Genomic DNA, 15,859 nt, shown 5'->3' with positions numbered 1-15,859 from the left:
CGATGTTCGTGCAGGGATATTGAAGAGGCGCACTGTTTTCAATCATGTAATCACATTTAAAGATTGTTAGGCAATGCTCCAGTCAGCCAGCCGAAACAAATGCCATAGAAACATTCACTACAAGTATGAAAAAAAAAATACAACCAGAAATGATTCGTTGATCTGATAAACCTTAGCGGGAATAACCCCACCAGGACCCTATCTCCCAATTTCGTACGCTCTGTGTGTTCTTTGTTTCCTCTCTAGAAATTATGACTATCAGCATAACGATGTTTGGTGTAGGCGTACAAATATTACAGGCTGCCTTTATATACTTTGAGACATTATATATACTTTATATGCAAATGCATAAAATTCCTCACGTCGATATATCACATACATGGTTGTTAAATCTAGTTCAAATCAAGGACACCACACTACTGGGATATGTAAAAGAACTAAGTTATTTAAAATTCGTGATATTAACAAAGGGATCAAAAATAAAATAAAAATAAAACAATGTCGGCTATATGTCCACGTGTCCCACGTGTGTATATTGATGAATAGCTTAAGCACAAATCGCAGTTTAATAGCTGCAGGTGAAGTGGTTTATAATAAATAAATTTTGCAAGCTGCATATTCATGAGAGAAACCCAAAGCAGTGATCTTAGCGGGGTATTGGAATATGAAGGGTTTACTAACAACATGAATAAAACTAGAAACCCAAATCTAACTCGATGCGTGAAGCAAATACCAACTTTATTTATCGCTTTTTTTTTTATTAATTTAAATTATATTTTTATATTAGAAAGAACTAAATTTAACCAGGTCGGGGCATGAATATTATTCAAAAGGTATTTTCGCAGAAAGGGGCCCTAGATTCAGCTTGGACGGGAAAGGACAATACATGTTGAAATATATACATACACAAAAGAGTAATTGAATTCAATTGATCATGTAATCATGCTGTATGTATGGATGGGTACGACCAACAATGGGTGTACTGAGAGGGGTGTAAGAGAGCGCAATGGGTGTAAGAGAGCGTAAGCTTGCGTTTGTTTTGCTATCTGACCGAGGACTTCAACAAAAGAATTTCAGGTCCTCGGTTGTGATTTCTAAAGAATCACCACGTCCTCGGAAGAATTCTATTGTATGGGGTATTATTAATGTCACGGTACATGGATTTGAACAATGGAAAATTCAATAGGGTCCTCGGTCTGAATGTAATACAAACATGTGTGAACTTGCAAAACACAAAGCACAGCGAAGGAAACAAAAGTGCAAAACAAAAGCAAGAACGGGGACAATTTAAGATCTCTTTGGTTTCAAAGGGAGTCGTAACAAAAACTCGACCGATAGGATTATCCAACATACCTTAATCACCTAACAAAACCGCCAGGCAGGATCTATCTACGGTTCTGTTTTGAGATCCCCCTTTTTTTTACGACGTTGTCAAATAACCCTGATCTTTCCGTGATAACATTTTACAAGACAAAATACAAAAAAAAACCAAAAAGGAAAAAAAACAGCAGAAAAAAAACCCAGCAGAAACGAGAAAAGAGAAAGAAAAAAGGGGGAAAGAATCCTAGCGGTGATTGCTTGCGGAAATACTATATCTGACACAAATTGTCCAACAGCCGGACTTAAATATGTAGGTTAATGGCCTACTTTCCAAATCCTTTGAGAGAGAGAGCGAGTGGAGAGAGAGAAAACAACAAGTAAGAAAGATTTCGAAGGGCAACAAACACAGCAGCGAGACGCAATGACAAGTATATTATAAGGAACTATTATACATATGCGGTCAATGCCTTAACAGGTATTCACCCACGGTGGAGTGCGCTAAACATTTTGACAAACAAAAAAAAGTCAAGGGTAGAGAGAAGATATATACCATAGTCGTCACATGTTGTAGTAACGCTAGGTAGGTTGGCGGCCCCCGGGGCGGTGGAATATTATCAAACCATACGCTAGCGGTACAAGCCCCACCAAGAAATAGGCCGAACAGACTTACTTCCTTGGTCTCCTTGTTTTCCTCAGAGACTTAAAAATGACAACTATTTTTTTCCCCTCTTTCTTTAGCTTTTTTTTTTTATGGATTAGAAAGATATACGTTCTACTAAAGAGATCCAATCAAACTATATAATCTTACATAATTTATGCAAAGCCTTTATTCAGAGCGATTACTCAGCCTATCGGTGCGGTTATCATGATTGAGAAATTGGGGCAAGATATTGCAGGTGAAACGGATGGGTGTATATGTCACGAAATATGTAGAACAGCGCAATGAAAATGAACATTGTTATTTTGTCTTCCCCCTCGCTCTATCTCTTCAACTGTCACCACGGATCCGTACGAATTAGTGCATAGCGGATAGAAAGTAGGTGGGGAGAGGGGGAGGAGGGTATGGGAGTGAAATAAACGTGGGTTGTCAAGGGATACATGCGCATCAAATGGTGATATAAGAAATTGGAATAGGGGAATGGAGGGTAAAATCGAGGTCTCCACTAAAATAAGATGAAAAATCATCAGTTAGAGTGAACCTTGTTTGACAAACGAAATATTAAACAATTTGGGGATATAGTGGACAGGGGCATCACCTGTGTGGGGGGGGGGGGTGAGGGGTAGGAAAATAATGCGTTCAAAAGTTCCTACAGTTCAACACCAAAATGTGACTCTTTAACCATTACATGTGCGACGTTTCATGTCGAACCTTTTGCATTCTGTTAAAATTTCAATGTTTACCCCATGGCTCCAATTTCAACCAAAAATTTCATACCAGTAAATTGATAGGCATTAGATTAATATATAGGGACGTTTTACCTGGAAATTGCGACGTTGAATCTCGAAATTTCGTCTGGTAGTTTTGTCTTGTAATTTTTACATTTCATCACAAAATTTCGACTTTGGATCTTAGTTTGTTCATTTTTTCTTTTAAATATTGACGTAACAACTGGAAAGTTTGACGGTTATCTGACAGTAAAAATGGATGACTGTATTGTCAATAGTTCGGTGACAGCATGAACGACGTTGGAGCAAGGAGTTTAGGCCGTCACGGTTATGGGAAGATCGAGACTTTTAGTCGGGACAAATCGCTGAGATTTTTGTCCGCCATAATTGCCAACACCCCTCCCCTACCAATCTTTGAACCTTAGTGGTACCCCTGGCAGTGGTATAAAGTTAGTTGATTTAGGACCCTCACAAGGTTCTTAACCATACTTAAAGTAGCATACGGTTTCATGTAAGATTGCATAAAAAAACAAATCAGTCTTATTATTGACATGATCATGCAGTAGCCTACCATTTAACCTATACTGGATAGGCCTACACCAGAAGATCCTCACATTAAACATAGATAGTACGATGGTTACCAGTCAATCAGACATCTGGATAATTCGCCCTCGTATCTTACCAATGTGTAGCTACAGTATGATAGGCTTTCCTTTAAATCAGCTATCGGCGTTAATCTGTGAAATATTTAATCTCTGTTACTATTCACTGATTGGCCAACAGTCCCACCACAACCAAGTTTCACTACATTTACCTGTCATGTTTCCTTTCGAGAAAAATATTAAAGAGAATGTATTAGTGTTTGAATATTTATTAGTTATGTTATTTTCAGTTTGTTTTTTCTGGGTAACAGCATTTTCAAAACCTGAAGAGACAGTAACTAGCTAGTCTCTAGCACTGGGGTGGGCGTCCTACGCCTCGCAGGCCACATGCGGTCCGCTAGTGATTTTTTTTTTGGCGGGCCGTGAGATGTCTCAAGGAAAAGAAAAAAAATCATTTTATTTTACATCATCACAATAAACGAGCTAGCTGCTTAGAATTAATTGGCACTAATGATGCTGTCAGGTAGGCCTATTCCCCCCATTAATTATCAACCGTACTGTATTGACATTATGTTTTGTAAAGACAGATTAAGTACACACACCTATTGCTTGAAAGTCCTCGGAATCAAAGGTTTGAAATCAACAGCAGGTCGTTGGTTAGGTGCGGCCCAGTCAATTTTCACTCCATATATCTGGCCCATTCATTCAAAAAGGTTGCCCACCCCTGCTCTAGAAGAAAGCCTATAGTCGAACCGAGGCGACTGCATAACGGCCCCCCCCCCCACCCAATTGAACTTTTCCTTAAATTGATTATATAAATGAGAATACACTATTTTTAATGGCTTTTCTCCCAATGGTACCCCAATAAGCTGTCGTAACCACCCCCCCCCCCAATTCCCAACTAATTTGAACTTTTCCTTAAATTCATTATGAAAATGAGCATACACTATTCTTGATGGCTTTTCTCCTCATGGTAACCCTAATGGACCCTGGGCTGCAGCCACCTTTGTGGTTTGCTCTTAGAAGACCTTTCTTAAGCTGTCATAATTGATTAACTACATAGACTTCTCTTGAGCAGTACAGTGAAACTGGTGGCCAGGAGTCAATATGCTGAGCACTTTAATAAGTACTACTCAGTTAAAGCAGTATTCCTGGTTCATTAATATGATAAAACAAACTAAGAGGCAAACATAACTTGCTGTAGGTTCATGGTGAAGTTAGTGATCAAAGTAAATATGCTCCTTTAATAATCAAAACTTTGTTAAAGCAGTATTCCTGGTTCCTGAAGATAACACAGAAGAGGCATACATAACTTGTTATAGGTATCGTGAAAATGGTGGTCGAATTAGAAAGATGCTTTAATCAACACTTGTACTATGTTCAAGCAACAGTTTTTGAGTATCACACTAAGATGCATGTATAACTTGCTATAGGTATGGTGAAATTTGCAAACAAAGTTAATAAACTGGTTTAATAACCAGTACTCAGTTAAAGCAGCATTCTTGATTCCTTTGGACATCACACCAACAGGGATACAAAACTTGCTAGGTTTGATGAAATTCGTGATTACACTCAGATAGCTGCTTTAATAATTAATACTATGTTTAAACAGCTGCCTGAGTCTTAAAAGCATGGCACTAGTGGACATTTGTTTTAAGTTTTGGTGAAATTGGTGATAATTAAATCTGCTACTTTCTTAACCAATACCCAGTTAAAGCAGCTTTCCTGGTTACTTTTATATAAAACACTGCCTGAGTATTTGAGGCATTGCTATAATAGACATAATTTGTTTTAATTGTGGTGAAATTGTCAATCAAATGTGCTACTTTAATAACCCCATACCCAGTTAAAGCAGCATTCCTGGTTTCTCAAGATAGCACCCTAAGAGGCATCATTGCTTACTTTACTGATATGTTGAAACTCGTAAAGTTGCTTTAATAATTAATACTCTCTTAAAGCTGCAGTCTGGTGATCTTTAAGATATCACATCCAGCACTATACATAACACAAGTTTAACAAAGAACAGTCTATATATACCCAAGGCAGATATTTCTCCAGAAAAAAAATTGAAAAATTACAGCAAATCCTGTCAAGATATTTGTCTCTTATGTTTCTTGTAACAAAGTTTCTGTATTGAATACGACAGATCCATACTAGCTGGCATCTCCACAATTGTGACATTCTTAATATCCACATTTACAGACAGAATCACCTATGTGACACTCAACTCCATAATGGTTTATCTGCGGTGATCAAACACACTTGCTTTGACTTCCAAAACCATATGTTTTTGAATCAATTTTCTTCAATAGATGTATGTGTGTGTATGTGTGCTTTTCCTTTTCTTTCATTTTGCACTGCTTTATATGAGAAGTTGATTTTAGTTATCCCTCTCTTCGATGACTGGTGTTCTATCAAATTTATCTCAATAGAAATGATGTAAGCTTCCATGACGGATGTGGAGTTTATTGACCTCTTGCCCCCCCCCGGCCCCCACCCCATCCTCCCCCCGTCTGTTTACATTATCACGAGCATGGCATTGAACCCAAGGATCGGTCTTAAATTTGTAACGTAAACATGGATCGGACCCAGCAATTTGAACCACTTGATAGACTAGATTTGAAGGGAGGATCAGATCCTACACCCTGTGTTTAAACGTTGAATGTACACTCAGGCTTGACCCAGGATCAATGGTGACCGCTAACAACCTTTGTTACTTATTTCGCGCACGATTCGACACAGTAGTGGGGAGGCATCGGTAACAGCCTTGCACATCACACAGCTTTAATGGTTCTGTGACTTTTTGCTAGTCAGGAAACTTTGACATCCCTTACGGTGATCCAGAGAACGGGGTCTGATACCGATCACTGGGTCTAATTGTAAGCGCTGCTCAGGGACTGTCCTCAATTCCATTCTGAAAACAGAGAGCCTGGGGTCTGATCCTTAAACATGACCTAAAAAACTGACAACTTGAGTTTTTAAGTCCACGGTCATCCGTTAGATACATGTCATCCTTCACGGACATGTCCAGACATCTGGTTATTGTCAGCCGTGCCTCATAATGTACTCATGCCATGCCTCATGATGTACTTAACGAGCATCCTCTACTTCACGTGGAAGTCGAGGATCCTCGAGATGACACCAAAGACTGCTTGTCCCTATTTTCATAACCGCTACAAGTCTTCCTCTTTCCACAAATGCATCAATTTCGTGACCTTTTCTCAATAATATCAGGTTCTTATTTTTTGTTTTGTTTTTGGAACCATCCTGTTCCAGGGCCTTAGTCACCTTTTTGTCAGAAGTTTGTATCTGGATTAATTAATTATTGAGAATTCACTTTTGTCTTAGTCTCGGTACCTCCTGAGATGTTCTTCGGTAGGTATGTACAGCAGAGAGGGCAAACCTCTCATCCAATATAAAATTGTTACCCTCCGTTGTCTTTGGAAATGCGATAACCTCTCGAATTGTACTCTCACCACAGAGTAGAGCGATAAAACGATCAAAGCCTGAAAGGTTCGATTGTAGTTAATGTTTAGTAGTAAAACTGAAATGAAAAAAAATGAAAAACCAAGAAAAGAAAATAGAATGTGAGATGTTAATTGTACAGCTAAAAGTGCAAAAGAAAACAGTGAAATACATAACAAAATAAATAAATATATAACTTAATAAATAAGACAATTACAACAAACCTGGGACTCAAATGTAAACAAAGTAGAAAAATTGCAAAGTAAAAAAGGCACAATTCTGTCCCTTTTTATTTGATGAATTTTTTCCCCAAAGCTATGGAATGTTGTAGTTATATTGGAATCGTTCATGATAGTTACATTAGTTTGGAATGACTTAGTTTTGGCATTAAGCTCTACATGAAAGAGTAAACACAGAACACACTAAATGCACATTCATATGTACACAGAGGACTTACCCATACTGTAGCTGAAACACCTTCATGAGGGGGACATGCAGAATCCAACAGCTTCCAGAGCACGAGTTACGTTGTAGCAATTCTCCTGCCCATGACAAACAATGAAAGAGATTACACAGATATATATCTCATGTCCTTGATATCAAAGATGGGAGGAAGAGGTGGGGTGGGTGGGGTTGGGGTGGGGGGGTTGGGTGGTAGTTCCCAACATAAAATAAACTGTCTAGTGACAGAGTAATAGTTTCAAAGATCAACATCTTTGAGAGAGGAAAGATGGCAAAAGGTACGTCATAGATTTAGACGACCTAAATGTCAAACTATAGTTAAAGGGTGTGAAGACTCATGCAAAAAGAAATGTCTCATGCCGGTAATCTGACCTAGTTTCGAATGAGGTGTAAAAGAAGTGTTAGACACCATGCACCATCGATCCCAGAAAATACACACACAGCTTGCTACCGTCGGTAATTAGACACAAGTGTACAGTCAGTACATACAGCTGTGGTCAATACCCACAGCACAGTGTATAAACAATACAGCGATGGACATCTCAGGTCAAGCTAAAGATAACAAGGTATCACGTTTCATTGCTGTCTGCATTTTATAGCGACAAGAGAAAAACTTCACTTGCAAGCAACGGAAAGTTAACTTTTTTAAAGAGGGCGGCACGCTGTTTGGGGCGAGTCTTCAATGTCTTTAAGCAATGATCATCATTGTGAAGATGGACCACGTGATAATAATTGCAATGAGGTCATATTATATGGGACCTCAAAATCACAGCACTTGTACACAGCTCATTCCTATGTATACCACACCATGGAATACTGTAGATACCATAATGGAGGTTTGCCACAACAAAGACTATGAGGAGGGCAGACTTGAGATGACCTCAATACTGCAGTGATCACAACAGCTTCCAACAAACGATACAATTAGTGTAGCGGATACCATAACATAAAACACTGTCAGCATGGTGAAGCTAGCAAAGCTATATGATGAGGTCACATTTTACAGAACCTCATCATCATCAAGTTAAGGTCTGACTCCCTCGAGAGGATTTAAAGACAGCACAATCACATCTGACCCAACTAAATAGAAATTGTACGACTGTATTTTGGAGAGTGAGGTTTCATGACGTTTGACCACGTGTGTTTGAATCTCCTCTGTTCACTTTGAACTAGTGGTATTGTCAAAATGAGGTACTCGGGACAGTAAACCTCCAAATTATCATAAACGATTACCATGGATACAACAATGACCCCTCAGGTTTGTCATTATACCTATATTACATCACCACTACTTCTTCACACATTAACATTACATGCAAAAAACATGTCACCGATATTATTTGTAACTTTGCTTTCTCTCCTCTTCTGCTTTAAAATAGTTTGTCACCTGTTAACAGGCAGGGTTGTGACAAGTCACGGCTCAAGCCACTTAATTTCAAAGGTGAAGTGATACAATAAAAGTTGAGACAATTAAATGAGACGATTAAGGTGACTTCTGTCAACGATTTGACTAGATTCAGGAAAATCACTGGCTATGACTTGAGACTTGATGTAAACAAAATGACTTGTCATTGCTCCAGTTAATATTAAACTAACATCTAACCAACGCAAGGACCAATCAACTTTACTTAACCTTAACCCTCCTTCCCCCCCTCCCTTCCATGTTCACATTTCATAACCTGGCTTGATGTAAACGAAGTGACTTGTAACAACTCTGGTAAAAATTAAAATAACATCTTAACAATGCGCGGACTAACAAACCTTCCTTAAACTTATCACCCCCTCCTCCCCCACCCCCACCCACAACAACCTCCTTTTCATGGTCACGTTTCATAACCTGGCTTGATGTAAACAAAATGCCTTGTTACAACTCTGGTAAATATTAAACTAACATCTAAACAATGTGAGGACTAACAAACCTTCCATAACCTTATCACCCCTTCCTCCTCCCCCCCATTCCCCCCCACTACGCTTAATGCTCATCCAACCTTATATTGATTTGTGTTATTCTCCCTTGTTTTTGGTCTTATTTTCTTTGTCATTTCTGCACCCCTTCCAGCTGGTTCAACTCACCTATATCTTGGTTGATGAACTGTTGAGAGAGTACAACTCCTCTAGTTTAAACCTTCCTATCTGTAGTTGTTCCCCTCCCCTCCTCCCCCACAACCCTTCACGTTCATGTGTCATCCAACCTTATATTGATGGTATATCTGTATTATTCTCCCTTGTTTTTGGTCTTATTTTCTTTATCATTTCTGCACCCCTTCCGGCTGCTTCAATTCACCTATATCTAGGTTGATGAACTGTTGAGAGAGTGCAATGCCTCCAGTTCTAATCCTTCCTATTCGTAAAGTACCCCCCCCCCCTCCTCACAGCCCCCTTTTGGCAGAATAAATATGTTACTTCTATTACCAGATTACCCAACACACCATATAAATCTCTCATCAGAAACCCATCTGGATGTATAATTTGACACTTTGTAAAGTCATGCATAGGGGCCATCAAAGAAGACTCCCTTTTTTTTTGTAAGCAAATTTATATCCTTTGCCAATCTCAAAATGATGAACAAAAGGTTTCTCTTTCATTTCTCTCTCTCTCTCTCTCATCTTTGAACTATTTTGTCATCGATAGCCTACAGAAGACATTAGCACTTTGCTAAATCATCCATCTAAGAGATTGTATTCTTCTGAGGTTTGCTCCTCAAACAAGCAGTCTGCCTGCTGGCCACTTAATCATAATTTAAGCAGAGCTGGCTACAATATGAATCAAAGGGGGTACATGCTGATATACCTCCAGTGAGTCCAGTTTAAGGAAGACAACAAACTATATACAATCAATATTTAGCTGAACTAATAACTGGGTCTCAAATATATTCAAAATGATTTGTTCACTTTGTTTTTGTCTTTTCCTGTGTTTGTTGTTTTTTATCTTTTTTTGCATGTGGTGAGTAAGGCGATCACTTTCTTTCCAAGATAAGCTTGGACTGACAAAGTGATGTTGAAAGAAGAAACTCAATTGTGATAAAGTTGACACGTGTGAGATCAGCACATATGTTATAGAGTTGGAGTGCGTGAGTTCATCACATGTGTGATAGAGTTGGAGTGTTTAAGATCACCAAATGTGTTATACTGTAAAGTTGAAACGTGTGAGTTCATCACAATTTGTGATAGAGTTGGAGTGTGTAAGATCCCCACATGTGTGATAGAGTTGAAACGTGTGAGATCATCACATATATGTTATAGAGTTGGAGTGTGTAAGATCACCACATGTGTTATAGAGTTGAAACTTGTGAGATCATCACATGTGTGATAGAGTTGGAGTGTGTGAGATCACCACATGTGTGATAGAGTTGAAACTTGTGAGATCATCACATGTGTGATAGAGTTGGAGTGTGTGAGATCACCACATGTGTTATAAAGTTGAAACGTGTGAGTTCATCACATGTGTGATAGAGTGAAAAGTGTGAGATCACCACATATGTTATAGAGTAAGAGTGTGTGAGATCACCACATGTGTTATAGAGTTGAAACGTGTGAGATCACCACATATATGTTATAGAGTTGGAGTGTGTAAGATCATCACATGTGTTATAGAGTTGAAACTTGTGAGATCATCACATGTGTGATAGAGTTGGAGTGTGTGAGATCACCACATGTGTGATAGAGTTGGAGTGTGTGAGATCACCACATGTGTGATAGAGTTGAAACTTGTGAGATCATCACATGTGTTATGGATCGAGTTGAATCGTGTGAGATCATCACATGTGGTTAAACCTTGCTCTTAATTTGTCAGTACACTATCTGCTTGAAATGATCATACATAGTAACAGCTCACAGAAAACTAAGAATAAGATCTTCTCTCTCACCAATGAAAAAAGATGAAATTACCTTGGATATCTTATATCCTGTAATCCTTTCATCATTCTAGATTATTTATCATAAATGATTCTATATAAAAGTCAAGATCTCCATGACAACATGTCAAACGGCTAAGGCATGCAGTCAGCATATATATATTTATATATCATGTCTCATAATGAAAGCTATCACCTTAAACATTGTGTTTACCAAGCAGTATGTGCAGAGGGCAGACGAAAGTGCCTTCACTACAGTCAGACTTCCTTACATATTCACTGAGGGCAGTAATCATCAATTTCAGTTTGACCATGTTGGTGTACGGACATTTCTTATTGGACCAAGTTTTCTTATTTTTCAGAATTGCTACAGCCAGCATTCATCTGGATATATTGCAAGTTTGGAACACCAACTGTAATTGGTTACTTATCTCCATATTGAATTGAAAAAAAATAAAAAAATGAAATAACAATTACAAGAACCAAATACACCCTCAAGACTAAATCCCTTTCACTCTTATATGACAAATAGCATCATCACATTTACGGTATAAATATAGCACCCTCCCAAAACTTATATCATCAACAGCATTCATGCCACTCATTTTAATCATCAATAGCACCACTTTGAATTGAATCATGAAATAGTATCATAACAATCAAATCATCAATAGCACCAATCCCAATGTTATATCATCAATAGCACAACCAGCCACTATATTCAAACCATCAATGGCAAACCATACATATGAGTCATCGATAGCACCAACACAATCACATCATCAATAGCTCCAATCCCACTGTTATATCATCAATACCACCACCAGCCACTATATTTAAACCATCAATGGCAAACCATACATATGAGTCATCGATAGCACCAACACAATCACATCATCAATAGCACCAATCCCACTGTTATATCATCAATAGCACCACCAGCCACTATATTCAAACCATCAATGGCAAACCATACATGAGTCATCGATAGCACCAACACAATCACATCATCTATAACACCAATCCCACTGTTATAAGCACCACCAGCCACTATGTTCAAACCATCAATGGCAAACCATACATATGAGTCATCGATAGCACCAACACAATCACATCATCAATAGCACCAATCCCACTGTTATATCATCAATTGCACCACCAGCCACTATATTTAAACCTTCAAAGGCAAACCATACATATGAGTCATCGATAGCACCAACACAACCACATCATCAATAGCACCGATCCCACTGTTATATCATCAATAGCACCACCAGCCACTATATTTGAACCATCAATGGCAAACCATACATATAAGTCATAGATAGCACCGCCAACACAAATCACATCATTGATAGCACCAACCCCACTGTTATATCATCAATAGCACCACCAGCCACTATATTTGAACCATCAATGGCAAACCATACATATGAGTCATCGATAGCACCGCCAACACAATTCAAATCATTGATAGCACCAATCCCACTGTTATATCATCAATAGCACCACCAGCCACTATATTTGAACCATCAATGGCAAACCATACATATGAGTCATCGATAGCACGGCCAACACAATTCAAATCATTAATAGCATCAATCCCACTGTTATATCATCAATAGCACAACCAGCCACTATATTTGAACCATCAATGGCAAACCATACATATGAGTCATCGATAGCACCGCCAACACAAATCACATCATTGATAGCATCAATCCCACTGTTATATCATCAATAGCACAACCAGCCACTATATTTGAACCATCAATGGCAAACCATACATATGAGTCATCGATAGCACCAACACAATCACATCATTGATAGCACCAATCCCACTGTTATATCATCAATAGCACAACCAGCCACTATATTTGAACCATCAATGGCAAACCATACATATGAGTCATCGATAGCACCGCCAACACAATTCAAATCATTAATAGCACCGATCCCACTGTTATATCATCAATAGCACCACCAGCCACTATATTTAAACCATCAATGACAAACCATACATATGAGTCATCGATAGCACGGCCACACAATTCAAATCATTAATAGCACCAATCCCACTGTTATATCATCAATAGCACCACCAGCCACTATATTCAAACCATCAATTGCAAACCATACATATGAGTCATCGATAGCACCGCCAACACAAATCACATCATTGATAGCACCAATCCCACTGTTATATCATCAATAGCACAACCAGCCACTATATTTGAACCATCAATGGCAAACCATACATATGAGTCATCGATAGCACCGCCAACACAAATCACATCATTGATAGCACCAATCCCACTGTCATATCATCAATAGCACCACCAGCCACTATATTTGAACCATCAATGGCAAACCATACATATGAGTCATCGATAGCACCGCCAACACAATTCAAATCATTAATAGCACCGATCCCACTGTTATATCATCAATAGCACCACCAGCCACTATATTTAAACCATCAATGACAAACCATACATATGAGTCATCGATAGCACGGCCACACAATTCACATCATTGATAGCATCAATCCCACTGTTATATCATCAATAGCACCACCAGCCACTATATTTGAACCATCAATGGCAAACCATACATATGAGTCATCGATAGCACCGCCAACACAAATCAAATCATTGATAGCACCACTCCATTTGGTATATCATCAATAGGCTCAATAGCACCTGGACCAACAATCCACTACATTCTAATTTTCAACTATTTCTAAAAATAGTCTCTTCCACACTAAATAACTAATTTAAGCATCATCACTGTGGACATCTACAAAGGCCAACAGTTTAAGATGACAGGTTAAATTATTAAGCCAGTCTTCACCAGCCTATTATAGGAATTAGTAAATACTAACGCATGAACGTACACTTTTAATGGTACTCTGCATTACCTAATAGGAACAAATGCAATTTTTCACAACATATTAGCTTGATCCTAAGATATCAACCAAACAATTTATTGTCTGCGAGAAGTTTCTTCAACTATGACACTGCATAATATAACCATTATGATTTCTACCTCAAAAATAGTATTATACAATATTGACAGTATTGTTGACTTGAGTCAAAGACTAAGTTCAGTTGCGTCAGATTCAAGTCACATTTTTTCTTTAACTTGTGGCTTGACTTTGACAAAGGAATTGTTTGTTGATTTGACTTGCAGATAAAATGACTTGCAACTTTACTTGAATATAAGCACGACTTGTTATCAAAAATTTGGAAAGAAGTACTATGATGGTTTGAAACAAAATATTTATATATTTAGTTTTGAATTTTGACTCTTACATTACATTTGCAAAGGAAATTGCACAAGTGGATTTGAAAGGTTAGCATTTTCAATATCATGTAGCATATTCTACAATATTTTAATCTAAACTATGACTTTAGCATTTGATCTTCAGAAAACCTGAAATGACACTAGGATCTCATCTGGCAACCCCTTGACTCCACCAAGTTATAATGAGAAAATAAGATTTTCCAACTTTAGATATTCTACCTTTAATATTTGAACATTACAATATTCCATACTTCTGGAGCAGGATATGACTTGATGGTTCATTGGCTGGTTCCTTTAAAGGGCTATATTATTTACTTAAAGCATAAAAATAAATTTATTACCCCTTTTTGGTGGGATATTAAGTATGCAGAGTATTTAAGTTTTTGCCTAACATGTGTAGTGACCTTGAACTTAATTCTATCATATCACGATTTCTACAATATTAAAAATATCGCTGCCATTATTCATAATTAAGTAACAAAATATTGCTGAGTCAGGACTAGGGAACACTTTGAGACAGAAACAATTCTTTATGGTTCGGTAAATATTAAGAAACAATATTCGACGGATATCTGTCACATCAAATTTTCCACTATTTACAAAAATACATTATGACCAAATTTCAAGTGTTCCATTTCATTTTACCCATAATGCACCACTTTCTGTATAAACTGTGACATGCTGGGATCAATTATGACACACAAGACTTTGAAATGACAATGCTTTCTCATTATTAATTACTCTAATTATGAATTAATTAAGTTCCTCAAAGCAAGCCTCCTAATATGCTAACAGCATGCAAATATAGTTTCTTCATATTTTGACATTTACTATTGCAGAAATTCTGGGCAACTTCCGTGGAAATATTTTCGTTAGCCAGACTTGTCTACTTATAATCCCCTTTCATCTATCTCATTGTGTTCACCGTGCTCATTAACCTGTCTGTATTCTGTGCATATTTTTGTCCCTTCTGTTACTGTTACTTGCCATTTAGCCTCTGAAGAAGATCCTGCTAGGATCAAAACGTCAGGCCAACTTACTTTTACACATTCTATTACACAGGCTCTCTAGTGGATAAGCAGTTTGCTAACAGTTTTATTTTATTTTGAAATATTTTCACCGAAAATGGCACCATAGCAGAACCTATTATAACACAGGCTACTTAAAAAGAGCTGAATCAGTTCAAACTTCACTAATTGTAAATGTTAATAAAAACTATCCAATTCTCAAAAGCATTCAATATGCCTCAAAAAATGGTCACAAAAGAAACACCCAAAAGAAAATTGAAAAAGACAATAAATATTCTTACCTTCCAATGTTTCCTTCAATATGCCGTTCCATGTAAGAATTATGAATCCATAAGGAGCCCCCAACACTAGATCATAGTACTGACCTCTGACCTGCACAAAAAAGTTGATATAATTTAGGGTGACAATATTTTCTCATTCAGGATGTTCAGGGGTAT

The 15,859-nt window shown here is 37.8% G+C and overlaps 1 protein-coding gene across 12 annotated transcripts in view; it reads right to left on the bottom strand.

Annotated features, from left to right (window-relative positions):
• LOC139963680 (uncharacterized) overlaps positions 1–15,859 on the bottom strand; it is a 242,444-nt gene that overhangs the window by 212,754 nt on the left and 13,831 nt on the right. For 9 of the 12 annotated variants that reach the window (XM_071964723.1, XM_071964715.1, XM_071964722.1 and 6 more), the window contains 2 exons: positions 15,704–15,794; positions 7,231–7,315 (listed from right to left, as the gene is read on the bottom strand). Coding sequence is in view for 8 of the 12 variants with exons in the window: in XM_071964715.1 (XP_071820816.1) it covers positions 7,231–7,315; positions 15,704–15,794 (176 nt within the window). In the remaining 4 variants the exon portion in view is untranslated. Of the gene's footprint in view, positions 1–5,405; positions 6,853–7,230; positions 7,316–15,703; positions 15,795–15,859 lie in introns of those variants that run through there. The other 3 variants (XM_071964724.1, XM_071964725.1, XR_011791720.1) reach the window with 2 other exon arrangements.

This window comes from Apostichopus japonicus, chromosome 22 (assembly GCF_037975245.1).
Source record: "Apostichopus japonicus isolate 1M-3 chromosome 22, ASM3797524v1, whole genome shotgun sequence".
Classification (NCBI taxonomy): Eukaryota; Metazoa; Echinodermata; class Holothuroidea; order Aspidochirotida; family Stichopodidae; genus Apostichopus; species Apostichopus japonicus.
This window is presented reverse-complemented; position numbering and strand designations above follow the sequence as displayed.